General features: G+C 43.9%; 1 protein-coding gene across 3 annotated transcripts in view; it reads left to right on the forward strand.

Annotated features, from left to right (window-relative positions):
• TTYH3 (tweety family member 3) overlaps window positions 1-17,421 on the forward strand; it is a 67,243-nt gene that overhangs the window by 30,394 nt on the left and 19,428 nt on the right. For all 3 annotated transcript variants that reach the window (XM_057369840.1, XM_057369837.1, XM_057369839.1), the window contains exons 2-6: window positions 6,251-6,420; window positions 12,745-12,856; window positions 13,479-13,699; window positions 14,490-14,585; window positions 17,115-17,187. In XM_057369840.1, the coding sequence (XP_057225823.1) occupies window positions 6,251-6,420; window positions 12,745-12,856; window positions 13,479-13,699; window positions 14,490-14,585; window positions 17,115-17,187 (672 nt within the window). The remainder of the gene's footprint in view (window positions 1-6,250; window positions 6,421-12,744; window positions 12,857-13,478; window positions 13,700-14,489; window positions 14,586-17,114; window positions 17,188-17,421) is intronic.

The raw sequence follows: 17,421 nt of genomic DNA on the forward strand, positions 1-17,421 counted from the left end.
CTGGGCTCTGCAAGTGTGCCCAGGTCCCTGCCTGCAGGCAGTGCCACGTCTTTCCTTCAGGGAGTTCCAAGCCTCCAGGAGCATAGCTGAGCTYCTGCTGGAGGGCTGGGGYTGGGGAATTGTCTTGGCTTTGGAATTTATACAGCACTTGAGCATGAGCCAGGTAATAGAGGCAGTGCTTGCTTAGCCTTGAGTTGTAGGAGCATTAAATTCATACTTCCTTTACAGTGTGGGGTTTCTTTCCATTATCCAGTTTGCTGGAAAATTACCYTGCGAGGAGCCTGTGTTTTAAGACATTAATGGATGATACAGTTTTCTAACCAAGGAAATCAAGTGGCTTCTAAAAGCCCTCGAGTAGAGGAGCTGCTGTTGGGTGGGAATGTGTGAGCTAATCTGGTGTGGGAAAGGAATGTCTGGTGGAATGGTGTGGATCTGCCACGGGTGAGCTGGGCAAGCTGAGTGTGGATGTGATGTGGTGCAGGATACTTGCCAAATTCCTCCAGCTRCCCTTTTGATGCCCTTCACCTCAAYRTCCCAAATAATTTTCTGATTCTTGCYTTTTAACAAAGTTAACTAATGGCTGTGAGGTTTGTCCAGCTGGAARTACTAGGAAGAAATAACCTCCTAAAGCTGAAAGCCTGTTCCCATGAGGATTCTTTCCATATTTTGCTGGTCTGGGATTTGGGGCAAAGACCTGCATGAACACTGATGCATCCCTGGTGGTGGGGGCTTTTTTAGAGTCCTGCAAGGGAATTTGCAGAATCCCCAGAAAGGAAATCCGCCTTTTCAGCGAGAATGCTCATTTGACAAGCTGCCAGTTCTGAGCTAAGCCTCATTTAATAAAGATTTAGTCTGTRGGGACCTGTCAGTGGAAGCTGAATTTGGTGAGAGTGTCTCATTCTTTTCATCGCTGTAGTGCACAGAGGCTTTCAGCCAGCATTATGGAGAAACTAGGGATAAGAACATCCAATTTAGAGGACCCCCTTACCTCTGGGAACGTTTCCTTGCTGTGTAAGATGGAGATTGCTGAGTTGGTAACAACTAAGGGAATAAATGGATTGTTATTTGACTTCAACCCAATAGGACTCCAGTGTTCACTGYTGATTAGCACAGCTTAGATCTGCATTCATGGGTAGGAAAAAATATCCAACCCAATTGTTAAGAAAATCCTTTCTACTCGGTGCTTTCCATCTCTGTTTGGTGGTGATAGGAGCTGCTCTGATAAATTCTAGCACCTGGCCCTGTGTAACCTGTTCAAGTTGAGGTGTACAGACGTACCTGAGCTATGTATTATTCAACCACAGCTCTCAGAACCCTGGCAGTGATTGTACTGAGGTGGTTGCTRCAAGAAGCCAAGGATCAGCAAGTTGTGTCTTTTTGGCCTCTGCACTGGTGGCTTCTGCAAATTGGACTAAATATAAAGGCAGTGTTGGAAGTCTTTAATTATGAGCTAAGGGGTCACAATGTCATTATGGAGGAAATGATGATGAATCTTTAATCAACCTAGCCTTGTTCTTAATTGTTGCTTACACTTGAGAAATTAATCTGAATTAACTGGAGGAATGAATTCAAAATAGATTAGTTAAACCACTTTAAATGTACTAAAGTGAATTAAACTACACTGAATTAAGGCCATTCTAGTTAAACTACATTAAAACCCTGTGTGAACAYTCATTTGTAATTAAAGTGGCTTCAGTTCACAGCTCTAATACCAAGTAACTGTGTAATGCCCATGCCTATGTAGAGAGTTTTGCAGTATTGGAGAAATTGGCCTGCTAAATGGAATTGAGTTATGGAGTCATGCTAGGAGAGATTTCGGCTGCAGATCTGGTTTTGTTCTGATGTGTCTGCTRTATTGTCTTAAGGTGTTTAAAAAAAACAAAACAAAACCAGAAAAGAAAAAGCATGACACAATCCTTGGCATTTCCTGCTTTCCGGAAAGGAAAGCCAATAGCCAAAAAAAGCTAAAGGCAAAGTGTTGGCCTATATTGCTTGCTCCAGTGTGGGCTTGCCCTAAATATATCTATAATCTACTGCTCTCCCTTACCAATGTGCTTTCTGTGGAAGATGTCTGTGGAAAGGGATGAGGTGGTGGAACCTGTTCTCTGTTTCCATGGTGCTCTTCCCTGGTGCAGAGGGATCCCTCATGGAAGAGAATTCATCTCGGCACCGTGGGAAAAGCCTCTTCCACAGCACATTTCCTGCCCAGCTTTGCTCCTCYACACTGTTGAGTGCAGTAATTGGCCTGGGAAGGTTTGTCCCCYGGAGGAGATAGGGATGGTTTACTGCTGACATCAGCAGTGGTTTGCACATCCTCCCCCCACATCCCATCAGCCAATACATGCCTGGCTGTGTTCCCTACCCGTCTGTAGGGGCTCTGGGATGAGTGACATCCTGAGACACTCAACTATCTCAACAAACACCTCGTGAAGCATTTTTTAAGTACTGAAAATCAAATCTCTGGACACACAGGGTGTCCAGAACAAGTTGATGAGGAGGTCAGAGTGTTCCTTTTGTTGCCAGCATTACCAAAAAAAAAAAACCAAAACAAAAAACCCACTTAGTTTGATAGGACATAGCTGCTCATCATCTGTGAGTACATAAGCTTTTTAGAGACATGTCCTGAAGTCTGGAAGGAAAAAAAAAAGTGGTGTAGGAAGTAGTGTAGGCATGACACTATCCCACAGCAGTTTCTTTTCTTGCTAAGATGACTTCCGTCCTTCATGGAATAAATAGAGATGAGTGCTCCTTTGGCAGCAGCCCAGGTTGCTTCATTTGTTCTTCTGGGTGAACGTTTTTCTCTTCCCACACTCCTTTAACCTCTTCTCTCTGTTTTATTATCACTATCTCAAGTCSCTGCATGGAAATACAGAAAGAATACTAACTGCAAATTCAGTGGAAAGCTTTCTTTTGGCAAAAGCTAACTTTAAGGTAAACCATTCTCAATCTGGCAATGATTAAGACAGCTGTGTTCTTGAGGTGCTCAAAAGCTGTAGCTCTTTTTGTTCTGTGGGCTGGAATCACAAAGCTTTAAGATGAAATACCTTTAAAATCATTGATGGAAGATTAAAGTGAAACTGCAGTTCTTCTCAGGAACCACCTGAAAGCTTCATCTTTGCTCTYAAGTTACTTAAGGAGTTTTAGTAGACTTTCTAACTAGTAGTAAAATAGCAATCATCTATTCCATGTGAAAAGCTTCTTGCTATTCTGTGCTGCTGTTAGTGCAGTTAAGGTGTAAAGAATGTGGTAATTGGAAATTGGATAAATTGAGATTGGTAAAATCTTGTACTTGATATATGCATGGATGGTTTTGAGCCCTTGTGTATTCAAAATTAACTTCTTAAACYTATTCTGCTGCTGGGACTTTTTGTGCCAAATGATCTTCCTAGCAGAGGGGACATGTTTTTGCTGTGCTYTGTGTTTCACCTTTCTGTACGTGAGGATCTAGATGTTTTCTCCCCCTTTTTGGCTTCATGGAGGTGGGAAGTACCAAGAATCCTGGCAACCATGCTGGAGCTGAGAAAGGCTGTAAACACTGCAGCACCATCCCCACACAGCACCAAGTGGTTTTGGGTCCCATGGTGCCTTCCCAAGCTACCAATGCTCCTGTGGTTCCTTCCCTGTGTACAGCTTTTATTTTGAAAGTGCTTCCTGACACTGTAGCTTYGTCTCCTGCCAGTCTGGCAGATACCACTTGGATTTACTCTCATTTTCAGGGACTGCTCTGTCTCCACAGCTGCCATTAATGTCAGTGCAGTGGTAAAATGCTGTTCCTCCAAGTTGTCTCCATTTTCCTGTAAGGGCAGTTCATGCATCATTTGCTATAAAGGTTCTGATAGCTCAGCAAATGTTCGAAGACGAATTGATGCTCTTTTGTGGCAAAAGGCCCAGTGCATAATTTTACATTTACTTGGGATAATGTGGCCTTGGATAACCGAGTCCCAGATTTGCTGTTGCAGGATAGAGTGTCTAAGGGTTTATCCAGCCTCAACCCCCCTTTTTTAAATACTGTCATTTAATCCTGACAGGCAGGCAGAGGAATATCTTTGGTTGTGACCGGGCTTTCACTGCCAGCCAGTCTCTGGGTCCTAAACTGACTCATCAGTCAGAAAGATTAATAACTCCTCTGCTGGATGATTTCACTTGTTGTCATGGCATATATCCATTAATGGAAAACAAMTATTCCCTGGAAAATGAAATGCAGATTGTGGTATAGTGGCTAGCCAAGTCCTTTTGGCCAGATGCAAATTTAAAGTGTGTATTAAATGTCCCTTCAAAACAGGGGCTTCAGGTTGCATGCTGGTTGGCAGTCTGATACCCATTTTTCCTTATTTTTTTTTAATATTTCCTTTCAATGGGGGCGGTTCCCCTACATCTGGAGCTGCAGTGTGGGTTTTTTGCTGATAAAAGAGTTGCTGGGAGGATGTTTTCAGCTGAGTTCRTCTTTCCAGCAGTAATGCCTTTTAGCATGTGCAGGAGGTTTGAGGGTGTGAAGAAAGAAGTGCAGGCAAGCAGGGCAGGAAGGCTTTGCCTTACAGCAGCCTGACATATKTAAAAAATAAAGAATATCCCTGAGGAGCTTTGGTATGCCAAATGTGTTAGTTAAATTAGCATGGAGTGCTGGTACATGGCAGGGCTTCAGAAGTGGGGGAACATGGGGCTCCAAGTGCAGCTTCCCTTTCGGAGGCCCCTTTTGCTCAGGAACTCAAGCAGCGCTCACACCATCTGGAGAAAGCATGGGAAAGGGGGATTGGGCTTTTTCCCTTCCACCCCCACTCCTCGCTGGTAGAGATCCCAGAGTTCACTTTGCACAGCGGGACTGAGTTTCTGCTCTTTCGTTTGGGAAAGCAGCACCTGTAAGCTCCCCCCATCCCAGTGTGCTCAGTGGGCTTGGAGAGGATTTCTAAAGGCTGGGAAAGCCAAGAGCAAGTGGCTACATGGAGTATCTGTGGTGCAGCACTTGGGTTTAACTGGTGTGGACCTCGTTATGTATGGCTGAYGTTTCTTGGCTGGGAAGGGCCTTGTGTGGCTTGTTTGCCAGGATAATAACTCAGCAGGGAGTACCTATGGAGCAGAGTGGGGGAAAGAAAAGCCTACAAAGAGCAAAATCCTACAGACCCTGTTAGTTTCACCAGTTGGGAAAGTTCTTTACTTTAATCTCAGCATTCTTTGTTGTATTGCTTTTGATCAGGAGGAAGTTATTGTTTCAATCAAGGGGAAGCATATTAATGTTCTGTAAGGAATTTCTGCGTGGGGAGGAAAAGAGATACTGATTTGAAAACCCAGACCTTTGTTCTAGGTTAGCTGATACAGATCTATGTCTGCATTCCCAATATTGGGGCAGCAATAGGTGACTTGGACCCCTTCCAGATATTTAAGCAATTTCTARTAAATTGATATTTGTCACCACTACCAAGGATTTATAAAAAAAAAATTATGGATAAAAATGCATCCTTTTACTTGAKTCATGCAGGTGGGAAAATGTGGCTAGATATGGTGTTGGAATGGATTTAATTTTTTTAATTTGATTTTATTTAACAAAATTGGTTTGCATTTTTGGATTTTAACCAGGATTTTTTGAATAAAAAGAAACTGGAAGGGAGTTAAACTCTTACAACTTCCCTTTCCTCCCAGGAACATGACTAGAAATAGGTATAAGACACTAATTCAACTTGTGACTGCTTCAAGTGTGTCTGTAGCATCCACGTTTGTTGTACCTATATATGTGGATGGTATATGGAGGGGTTTAGCATTTATTCTAGGCCTACCTTGAGCAGAAGCATTGCATGGAGATTGATTTTTTTTAAAAAAAATCAATCTCATGCATGTATAATAAATTCCACCCCCTTTCAAACCCACTCATGCACTTGGATTTCTAATGAATAAGCCTGCATATTTATTCATGAAGATTAAAAAACTGTACAGATAGAGGCAGCTGGCTGAACTATTTTTTTTGTTATTTTTGTTCGTTAAATCTGCTGACCTGTGATCAGTAGTAAAGAGGAAACCCTCTGATTAACTTAGGCTGTTTGCAGACTGGGACAGACAAAATGGCTCAGCTGTTACTGCAGAGGTACAGAATGGGGTTTCATTGAGTGGGATGGAGCGAGGGGAGCAAGTGGGACAAAAAAAAATCACCTGTTATATTTAAAAATATACCAAACCCACAGAATGATCTGTTTTCAAGGTATTCCTTGTGGAGCCCTCAAACATCAGGGCCCAGCTGTGACACCATCTCTGTTCCCCRCAGGCCCTGCTGCTGTTGGGTGGCATCGCTCTGTCCTGCCTGGCTCTGGACCTGCTCTTCCTCCTGTTCTACTCCTTCTGGCTGTGCTGCCGCCATCGGAAGAGTGAGGAGCACCTCAATGCTGACTGCTGCTGCACAGCCTGGTGTGTGATCATCGCCACCCTCGTSTGCAGGTATGGCTGAGCTCCAGGGGACCGTCCCTGTGCTTTGGGTTATCCTGTTCTCACATCCTCACACCTCAAATGCTCTGTCTCCAGCTGGTGAATATTGCCAATAATCCCTCTTTCTGTTTGATGCRTGTGTGTTTTTAAATATCTGTAATGTATTTCCTTCCTTTCTATGGCTTGCAGAGCTGCCTGGTGTCTGAGCAATGTGAAAAGGAATAGCTAATGTCCTGCTCTTTGATACTTTTCAAGTGATAAATCAAGGACCCTCCGTCCTTGGGAGCTTATCACTTTAACAGGATGGTTACTGTTGAAATATTTATCAGGGCTAAATGCAGATTTCTCAGAATCTGGTGTCCAAAAAGAATCACTATGTGTGGGAGAGTAGATYAGGAAGAAAGAGACACAGATGATTCTTTTGGGTTTGGAAGGATTTGTGTTCAACTGGAGGGAACATTCAGATCTTGCAGCCTGTGTAAGACACTGCTACATTTTGTTATCTATACTAACATGCCMCCTCCAAGGGCTGCTAATAAGGGTGCCAGGGTCAGTGTATTTCCTGTTGTGACTGAGCAATAGAAGCTTTTGGAGGGGAAGTGGAAAGAAAGATTGCTGAAAAACAACAAAAAATCAGTAATTAGTGAAGGATGGATGCAAAAGAGCTTAAAAGAAGATAATTTCCTCAAAAGTGATGATGGAGCATCTGAAAGCAGGGACATGTTTGCAGACATACAAGGGAGGAAAGGGCCTCTGATCGTGCTTTGACTTGGACAGAATCAATGCTCTGGATGTGTGCTATATTGAGCGCTTTCCCATTTACGTTCTTTTCCAATTCCAAGCATCATCTACTCTTGCCCAAGACTCCAGGTGGTCTCAGCTGCCCCTCTGTGGGTCTGGGAGCAGTCCCACAGTCAGAGAAGAGTGAGCAATGAGATGGCTGTGTTTGGCAGTGYCTTGTGGTTCATTTTTCCCATTAGCTGCTGCTGGGGGGTGGATGTGGTGTGTGATCCCTCTGGAGGTGAGCGTGTTCCTTGAAGRCCAGGCTGAGCTGTTCAGGAGCCAGACTGTGCTGCTGATGCTTTTGTGTGTTTGCTCTTTCGAGGCACTCACTTAAGAGAACAGCAAAGCCTTGAAGTGCTGGAACAAACAGTGCAGAGCAGACATTCTGTGGTGAGTTTAGCAGCTGGGGGTGGATTTGCCTGCAGAAGCAGGGGCTCAGGGCTGAGGAGGAGACYTTGTGCACCAGTCAGTATTTCTGTGTTTGCAGGGAGCTCTTCTGTGCTTTGCTGATTGCAAATAGCTGCCTGGAATGGAAAGGCAAACCACAAAACAACTTGCAAAGAAGAAATCTCTGCCTCATTCACCTTTCTTTTAGTGATCTTAAGAGCTTCAGCTGCATCCATTCCAATCCACTGAGAGAGCTGTGGTCCTAACCCTTTCTTACAGCTTTTGCTGATGCTATTTATAGTTGTGCTGCTGCTACAGGCCCTTGTTAGCTATTGTTATGCAGCAAATGTGACCGAGGCAGCTGCTGCTGAGGGTGGTAGCTGTGTTTGTTTTTGATTGTAGAAATGTGAGAGGGAGGTATTCTGCACTTCTCCAGAGCACGTGTGAGATAATTTAAAATTGGAAGGRCAGCATATAAATTCTGGTAAAAACTTGATGTGACTGTCGCATCCACAAGCTGGAAAGCGGCTTAGGCTTCCTCAAAATCTGAACCACTGGTTCTCATCCTTGGTGTACAATTTGTGTCTGSAAGTATTAAATACAGAACCATGAAAACTAAGATTCTATTTGAATCTACAGTGATATTGGAAGATCATTTTTCCTGACTTTTTAAATTATGTGTTTAATTTCCTCCCTGAAGTCAGCATGTTTAAGCAAGAGCAGGTTGGTACCATCATGGTGAGGAAGGTGCTGTCCAAGTGCTGCTGCTCTCCTGCAGAGCTCAGGTTGGTTTTTTGCCCCTCTACAGCAGCTGGATGCCACAGTGCCCTCAAACCAGAGTCTGTTGGCTYTCTGTGGTCAGTCTGTGCCTGGGAATGCAGACACAGCTCCCGACAAGCTGACTCCAACTGTTGRTATCTAACTGGGACTTCCTGCTAGCACAGATTAAAGATTAGCCCAGTGGATATATCCTATCCTATCCCAGCTCTGTGTTACACACAACAGAAGAGGCAGACCAGCAGCTGCTGTAATGGGGTGTGAGGCTGTTCTGACAGGAGCCTGTCCTGGGAGCAGTTTTGTGGCACTGTTTGGGTGCTGAAACAGCAAGAGGATCCAATCAGCAGCTGGTCTGGTCTGATCTGTCTGAGTGCTTGCAAGTGGACTGTTATCTTCCTAGCTGAGAACTGCTTCACTCTGGTGAAGTCCAGCTGGGTTTCCTCAGTCCCAGGGGRCTGTTTGTGCTGGGAATGCTGCTGTGTGCTCGGGATCCCTGTTTTCTAATGACTCACAACAGGGAGAGTGCTGAGCCAGCAGAGAGGCATAACTGGTTAACAGGAGCTCTCCAACAAAATGTCTCTAATGAGTCTTCCCAGTTGCTCCAGCCACAAAGCTGCAGGAATGCTTAGCCTAGATTGTTCCATGAATGCTTACTTCAGTTCAAGTCCCTACCAGTTTTGATTGGTTTCTGTGTGTGGGGAGTTGTCTTACAAACCACTTTATCCACTGGTTAGGTGACCCTAACTCTCCCTGAAGGGAGCTCAGCTCTGGAGGTGGGGAGAAAGCTTTGTGGAGATGGTATTAGAAAGAAATGGGTGCAAATAAATGGTGAAAACTTGCTTTATCAAGTRCCAGTAATAGCACTTTCCCCTGGTGCGAAAGTGCAAGGTGGTAATTAGACAGACAAATTAACATTCCTCCTGAGAACTTGAAGTCTAAAAAGGGCTCTTCTTATGAAGTTCCTGTAATTAAAGATGACTTGGTGTAGTTTGATTATTCATTTCTAAAGATGTGATGTGAATGGCTAGTGTTCATCTTTTCAGCCTGGTGCCTGGGTGCCCAGAGGGTCACAGTGTGTGTGTGTGGGTATTACAGCAGGAGGATCTCATCACCAGAAGGCACAAATATCCTCTCTGTCAGATTAATGCTCTGCTGTTCATCATGTGTAAATGCAGAAAATTTTTTGATTTTTTTGCAAGTAGAAACCAAAAAGAGTAACTTTTTTTTTTTGTCATGATGTAAGCAAATTTAGAATTACACTTCATTTGTTTTTTTCTGGTTCTTTATCAAGAGGGATCCAAAGCCCATGTGCAACAGAAGCRAGAATGGCAGAAATAGAGATGACTTTCCTGTAGAAGCACTGAAAATGTGTTGGAGTATCTTCCAGAGGGTGCCAGGGTGGGAAAGAGCTGTGTCATTCAGGAATGCTGTTCTTGTATCCAYGCTGTGTGACAGAAATACATCCACTGGATGATGATTTTGTCATCCTTTACTGAGAGGTGGATCTGCTATATCTTAGGCTACTGTGCCTTCCAGGGTTCGTGCAAGAAGCCTTGTGATTTGTCATGACCCCGAGGACTTACGCTSTTGGGTTAAGATGAGTTGATCTATTTTTATTTCAAAAGAATGCACTTAAATAGAGGGAGCCCCTCTGTTTCCCTTTAATCATATAAAAGGTAGTTAGAAACTAGTGTAAATCCTTAAATCTGCTTTAAACAATAGCAACTCATATCAGTGTGTGTGGGCAGGGATTTGAAACAACTGTTGGATTTAGATGAAGCCAAATGCAAACAAAGCCAAGCAGCAGCAGTTCCCCCCTGCCTGCCCTTCAGCTCTGCCCCAGCCCAGGCTTGTGGGATGGGTTCCTTTCCTTTCTGCCCTTCTAGGAAGGGGAACTGCCACAAAATTGCATGGTTTGCTCCTAGAGGAAGGACTGGCTGTGTAAGTGGCCCTTGCTAGCACAGGGTGTGAATGCAGAGCTGGCTTTTGCAGGACAGGAATGGAATAATTAATGCTTTATGTCTAATTCACAGTGAATGTGTGAGTCACGTGTCTAGAGGAGTTTATTACCTGGATTAAATGGCTTTTATCCCAATTTTTGTGCTGTGGTGTTTTCTGTCAGGAGTGGGGATTGTGCCTGGAGGGTTGGGGCAGTGGGAGCTGTGGTTTGTACTGGGCAGGATGGGAAGCCTGTGGAGAGCTGCTGGGSTAGATCTGCCTCCAACAGGATGAGTTTAAAGGCACTTGTCTGTAGGTCCCAGCACTTCACACTTGGTACCTGTGACCAAACTGGCTGAGGTACCTCTCAGTGCAGCATCCCCAAGGACAAGGAATCTGCTGCTCCTTCTCAGTGCTGTTTCTGAGGCTTTCCCACCGAAATTGTGCTACTGTGCTGGGAATACTGAAAGCCAAGCAGCAGATTTTGGGCACTTACCAAGTCTTTGCTGGAAGAATAGGCTTCTAGTAGCTGTAACAGGCTGAATAGAAATTGCTCGCTAATTAAAGGGGTCAGATCTGCCTATTCAATGTCAAGAATGTTCTGGAATTTATTTGGTGCCTATAGTAGAAATAACAGCATTTTCTGCAGCTTGGGAGGCTGAAAGGGTCTGAATCTCTTTGCTCTGATAAGACAAGGGCAAATTCAAGCCACGGTTTTGCAATTCCTGTGGTGGGATGCTGAGTTGCCTTATCCTGGGCATAGCTCTGCATCTGTAATCTCTCTTCTTCAAGGGGAGGGGGGAGCGTGTTTTTTTATTTTTTTTATCCCCTCCACCCCCATGCACCCCAGGCATGCCTTATCAAGCACTGATAATAGCTGCAACCRGGGAGGAATGCAGAGGGCTTTTCTCTCTTTAGTTATCAGCATAATTTGCATTAGGAAGATGTTTGAGGAATGGTGTTCCTGAAGAAAGAGGCTTATTTTTTGTATTAATGCTAAATATTTAGTTGCATGGCTGCTGCCTCTCTTTCTRTATATGAAGGCTGCCTCTTGTCCCTAGAAGACTCCACAGCTGAGGTTTTTATGGGCCAAGCTCTCTATAATTTATGGAGATTCAATTGCTGGAAAAAGCAGGAGGCTGACACAGATTTTCCTAGTGGGTCTGCTTCCAGTTCATGATCTTTGCTTCTATTTCTTGTCACGTATGAGGAGAAATACAACCAGGTAAACTACAGTGTTCTGCTCACTCGTTTGAAGCTGATGAGCCCAGGAAAGGAGGGGTGGATGTGTCTTCCTGCAGGAGAGGAGCAAGAGCAAAAGTGTTGTGAAGGACCTAAATGTTTCATCCAGAATAACTTCAGATTTACAACAGGATCATCACCACCACCTTCCTTTGCACTGCCACAAACACAACCTTGGTGTCTTGAGAACCTTCCTAGGGAAGATYCTGGGTGCTCTCAAACTAAATATAACATAAGAACAGAAAATCTGTGTTGGTAACATTTGTTTGCCCTGAGTTTAGTTGTGTGATCCCTTCACAAGTTCTTTCCTYCTCTATTATTAGGAAATATGGGCTTGGGAAAAGGAACTGTGAGTTCCTACAGCGATCTCTTAATAGAAGAGATGTTGCTGACTTGCATGAGATAATCCTCTGGTTGCAACTCATTTACAGGATCTTCCTTCTTTAAGTGAGGCTTAAGCTAATATGGTTTACCTCATAATTGGGGCAGACTGATATGTGTGGACAGTTATGGAAAATCAACTGATGGGTGGTAATTTGCTAAGCAGCTGGAGTTGAATTGTGTGTSCAAGCTTGAAATTCGCTTGCTTTAAAAATAAATAAGCCTTTTGTCCCAGTAAGTTATTAAGCCTCCCTTCCCAGTACTCTAAATCAGTGTGACACAAATGTTTCTAATGGGAAGATAAATCAAGATAATGTTCATAGATATTTCACAGGGTAGAGAAAAGGGCATGGAAAATGTATCTGRGGGAACCACCACCATGGGCAAGCAGTCAAAGCAAGCCTTTTGTGTCCTGCTTTTAAAAAATGTAACAAAATAATCTGTATTTCATGTCCACGTGTCTCCTGGCACAGCAATGGTAGCCACTGGAAAGCTGCCTGGCTGGATTTCTGGTTGTCCATGGCTGGACCTGAGCTCYCAAACAGTCCTCTAACAGATTTTCATTATTTTACTGTAAATGAAATATGCGTGTTGTGTTGTGTTCTTCATCATATGGATGTTATTTGGAGAAGTGGTGGCTGTGAATGTTTAAGATGTTTTTTTTCAGTGGTTGCTGAGGGGTAGGATGATCCCAGCTCGTTTTGGAGGAGCTTCCCTTCCTCTGGAAGGTGCTGCCGTGTCTACCCAGGGCTTTGTAGCCATAATCCCTGTGTTGCACACTTTCCTTTTGGCTTCACCTCTCCCCTTTACTGCTTTCTTTCTCCACAGTGCTGGAATTGCTGTCGGCTTCTACGGCAATGGGGAGACCAGTGACGGCATCCACCGGCTGACGTACTCGCTGCGCCATGCCAACCGCACCGTGGCCGGCGTCCAGGACCGGGTGAGCCCCCCAAAAATGGGTGTTGTGGCAGTCAGCAGACTCACTCAGCGCCTTTCCTCTTGAATCTGGCTGTGCCTGTGTCTCTTCCTGTTTTCTCTTCGTATCTGGGCTTAGAGATGTGCTAAAATTTCCATTAGTGGCGGGGTGATTTCTTCCGCTCTTCTAAAAATAACCAAGCGAACGCAGCTTGTTAAATGAAGTCTTCTCTTTGCTAGGTTTAAAAACAGCTTGTGATCAGCTCTCTCTTCCACACCCGGAAGAGGAGGCAAACCAAAGCAGACAAATCTTAGTAAAATGTAGCATTTTAGTACCATTGGTTGTTCCTGTGCTATCTCTAATTCCATGGTCTCATGCTGCAACCCTGATGGCTRCAAAATGTGTCCATGTGTTAAGGCTCAGCTGAGGTGCCATCACTGGGCTACTTGCAAACAATCTCCCCTGTAGATRCTTTTAAGTTGCTTTTGAAGGGTAAGCAGTCTGAGCCTCTTAAGACAGAGGCCTGGTAATCTGGAAGCTGTCCATGACTTGGAGTTAGAATTAATTCCCTTTTACTTCCTTGGCTTCCAGTACTTTAATTTTTTTTTTAATTTGTTTATTCCTCTTTTTCTTTCCCATACTGTAGGTTCTGGACACTTCAGTGGCCCTGAACCAAACAGTGGAACCAAACTTGCTTGTCCTGGAGGAGATGTTCAAAAAGCAGACAGACTACCTGCATATTGTCCAGAAACTGCAAAGTCTCTTGGATGATCTGGTCAGGCAAACAACTGAGATCCCCTTTTGGAAGAATGATGAGCTGTCTCTGGAGGAGCTGGCAATTCAGATTGACCTCTATGACTGGTACAGGTGTGTAGCATGCTGTAGTGTAGTGATTACAGCATCTGCTTTGGCCTGTTTTGCAAAAATTATGTGCWTGTTCTGGATGGCTGAGCCAAAGGCTCTGTGTTGCTGCAGGTGCTCTTGGCCCACRCAGCTGATTTGTTTCTTACAGCATGACTGTGTTCAGTTTAAATCAAAATGCACAGCTTTTGTTCTTAAGTGTCTTTATCACCAACTGAAGAACAACTTATTCTCAGGGTACAAAATCTAGAGTTTGTATTCTAGCACTGGGGAAAAAGCCAGCCCCAAATAAAGCTACTGCTGTGCCCTAATAAGTGCATAAAGAACACATTAAATAGAGTAGAAAATGGCACTASTTCTGTAAATTAACACCACACCCTAACATTCCTTTTTATTAAACCTGTTTAATAAAAATCAGTTGTATTCCACAAAAGAGAATCTCTATCCAAACATGTGGAATAAATAACTGAAGCATTTCCTAACAAATATCTAGGAAGTTCAAGAAGCTGCAGTGCCTTTTTTTTCTCTGATGATGACCAGTGCATATAACTTTATTCTAGAAAACACTAACAGTCTCATTTCTCAACAACTGTTTGTGCTGAACGTGTTGTGTAAATGTTTTTTCCTGCCTCAATTCCCAATCCCACAAACACCCAGARCTCTCTGAAGATTAATCTTTAGTGGTGGATTTTCCTTGGAGAAGAGCTGTGTTTTCCCCATAAGTCACAATAACTTTTTTATCTGTGCTTTTCACACACCAGTTTTCCTTTGCAGACCATGTTTTTGTTTGCTACAGGTGGCTGGGGTACCTGGGCCTGCTCCTGTTTCATGTCCTGATATGTTTGCTGGTGCTCTTTGGGCTCATTAGAAACTCCAGGGCCATTCTTATGGGGTAAGTCCTGACCTGGGGACAGAGCATAAGCAAAGTCAGCTGAATGCAAGTGCCTGCTAGTGGGAACYTCTGACTGTTGTCAACTGATATCAAAGACATCTGAAACTGAATATCTTAAATTTGCCTCTGAGTAGAGAGACATTGTAGATTGTAGTTTAGTTGAAATAGTTAGGGCTTCATGAGATGTTCACAGGGCTTCAAGAGATGTTCACAGGGAGGTTCTTGAGCTATAAAATGCGGTGCTACTGTTGTTCATTGCCTTCTCATCAGAGTTGAGGAACTCATCTGGGCAGTCTGCTTTCCACTGGGTGGCATGGKAAGGCTCCATTTGCTGGGAGATAATAATGTGATCATCCTTACTTAAAATTACAGGCTTTAAAAATCTCCCCTTAATTCTTTGCAGTTGGGAAGGCATTTGTTAATTGATAAGCATTGCACGTGTCCACACAACCTGGTGGCACTGCCTTGTGTCACTGTCTGCTCTTGATACCTGGGGCTGTCACACCTGAGGAAATGTTAAACTGAGAGCGAGCAGTGGCTTGCACAGTTATGAGAAGGAGTCTTGTTGCCATGGTACTGCAATATTAATGCATGTCTGTTTTTAAAAAACACTGAAAATGCCCCACTACAGGAAAAAACTTCCTCTCCCAATCTTGTAGCTCGGCATATTTGGCAAAGATACAGGTATCATAAACAYAGTGACAGTTTGATAACTGACATGGCCAAAGGGTTTGGTACGTGGTGATGCCATTAATAATTGGAATGTGTATTCAGATTTATTATTTACCAGATGATTTCATACCTGGCAGGTTATGCAGACGAAAGTCCAAGTGCATGCACAGATGGCAAACCCAGGGTTTAAATTAGAATCTCATTCCCCGTTAGCCAGAAGTTCATATTAAGGCATTCCCTAAAGGGAGCACATGGCATAGAGAAACAAGTGTATCACAGCCAGGCAAGATGGTGAAATGCCAGTTTTAGATCTTTTAGCCAAGCAATCAGTTGCTGACCCAGTCATCTTCATTTAAAGTAAAACAACAAATGTGTCTTATTGATTAACATGCTCAGCTGGAGGCACCAAGCTGTGTTGTCCTTATGTCATAAACCCACAGAACCTTGCTGATCCATGGCTGATAATTTTTGCATCCATTTGGAAAAGGCATAATAAAGTCTTTAGTGTCTCATTTCAGAATGCAGCGCAGATGTCAGTCTGGTGAAACTCCCTTGCTTCTGCAAGATGAGGCACAGATCCATTCACAGAATAGGGATTATTTGGAATTAAAATAAGTTGGTAAATCAAGGGATAGGGGTTTTTTTTTTTTAATGGAGATCTACAGGTTTATTTTTTAAAGCTCTAGTATTCAGTGAGACAAATGTAGCACAAAAAATATATGTCCTTCCTCACAGAGATGCTTGTCCTAGGTTTGAATAAAGAATATCTTGGTTATGAACAGGTTTTTGCATTGTTCAGGGTGTGGGTGGAAAGGGATSTACTTGTGTTTCAAAGCCTGAGGGAGAAAGCATCCCTAAGAGAGCAAGCCAGTGTCTCTTTACTTTGAAGATAGAGACAGATAAAATGAAACTGCTTATTAGTCTGCAGCCCTATACCTGGGGGAGTTGGGAGCRCTATAGCCTAAATATCTCTACCACTCATACTGACAGCAAGGGTGAAGAGCTAATCTGCTGGTTGGGCAAGTGCAAAGGCCTTTTCTGTGAGTGTGTGCTTGCTGAATGTCACTGAGACCACTGCTCTGTCATCCCTCTGCCTTGTGTCTGCTTGACAGCAGACACTTCCCACTATTTCTGTCAGTAATGAGGTCCAGCTGTCAGAACAAAACTTAAATCTGTGCAGAGATGGACTCACAGGGCAGTGGCAGGCACCTAAATTGTTGTTCCAAGCTGTTCACCTGCAGGTGACTGTCTCTCTCCTGGAGCTATGTGGGATGTTTTGGTGCTGTTCATATGCCTCAGCTTGGAACCAAGGTGTCCTAACAGGGGCTGGAGTGCCTTCCACCATCTGTAGCTGTGTAGTGATCACACCCAACAGCCTCATTTGCTGTAGACACASGAGAGATTTCTCCARWTTTGGATCAGTATGGTTTTGTGGGRTTTTCTTTATTTAGCATRTTTTTCTTTGAGTATCTTTGGACCTGGAAAATGAAGTTCAGAATGGGARCAGTGAAAGTGATGGGACTGTATCCAACCACCTGCCAATCTGCCCCCTACAGCCACATCTGTGTTTTTGTGCCTTTGGTTTCCCTTCTAGGACCAGGATAATACTTTGCTTCCTTATTTCTGCCTTCCCCTGCAGCTCCAGGGCAGGTAGCATGGTAACCAACTGCTGGACATGAACTTGTCTGGTTGCTGCTGTCCATGACATCYAAAATAGGATTGTTTATCTGAAAATACAGTCAGTGGTTGATAATTTCATGGGTTTGGTAATTGCTTTGGACTCCAAATAATACATCTTGTGAAAGGAACTGCTTGAAATCAGGGCTGCTACATCTGCCATCTGTCTGTCTCCCACAGGGTGTGCTTGCTTGGGGTGTTTGCCCTGATTGTCAGCTGGGGATCCCTGGGCCTGGAGCTGGCTGTCGCTGTGGTAAGTGGCTCACATCCAAATCCCATTCACCCTTTGCTGCAGGTTTAGCAGGCGCCAGATTAATTTTATCCTGTTTTATAGCATGTCCTGATCTAAGTAACTGTCCTAGCAATTCCCATCAGGAAAAGCACGGAGCTGCTCCTTCTCTGTGGTGTGGTGTGGTAGCTCATACTCTGACACTGCTGTGGTTGTGTAAAGCAGTGTTGGTGGGGATGGTGATGAGAGATTTCAGCA

This window comes from Malurus melanocephalus, unplaced genomic scaffold, assembly GCF_030028575.1.
Source record: "Malurus melanocephalus ecotype Western Australia unplaced genomic scaffold, MMel_1.1 scaffold_115, whole genome shotgun sequence".
Classification (NCBI taxonomy): domain Eukaryota; kingdom Metazoa; phylum Chordata; class Aves; order Passeriformes; family Maluridae; genus Malurus; species Malurus melanocephalus.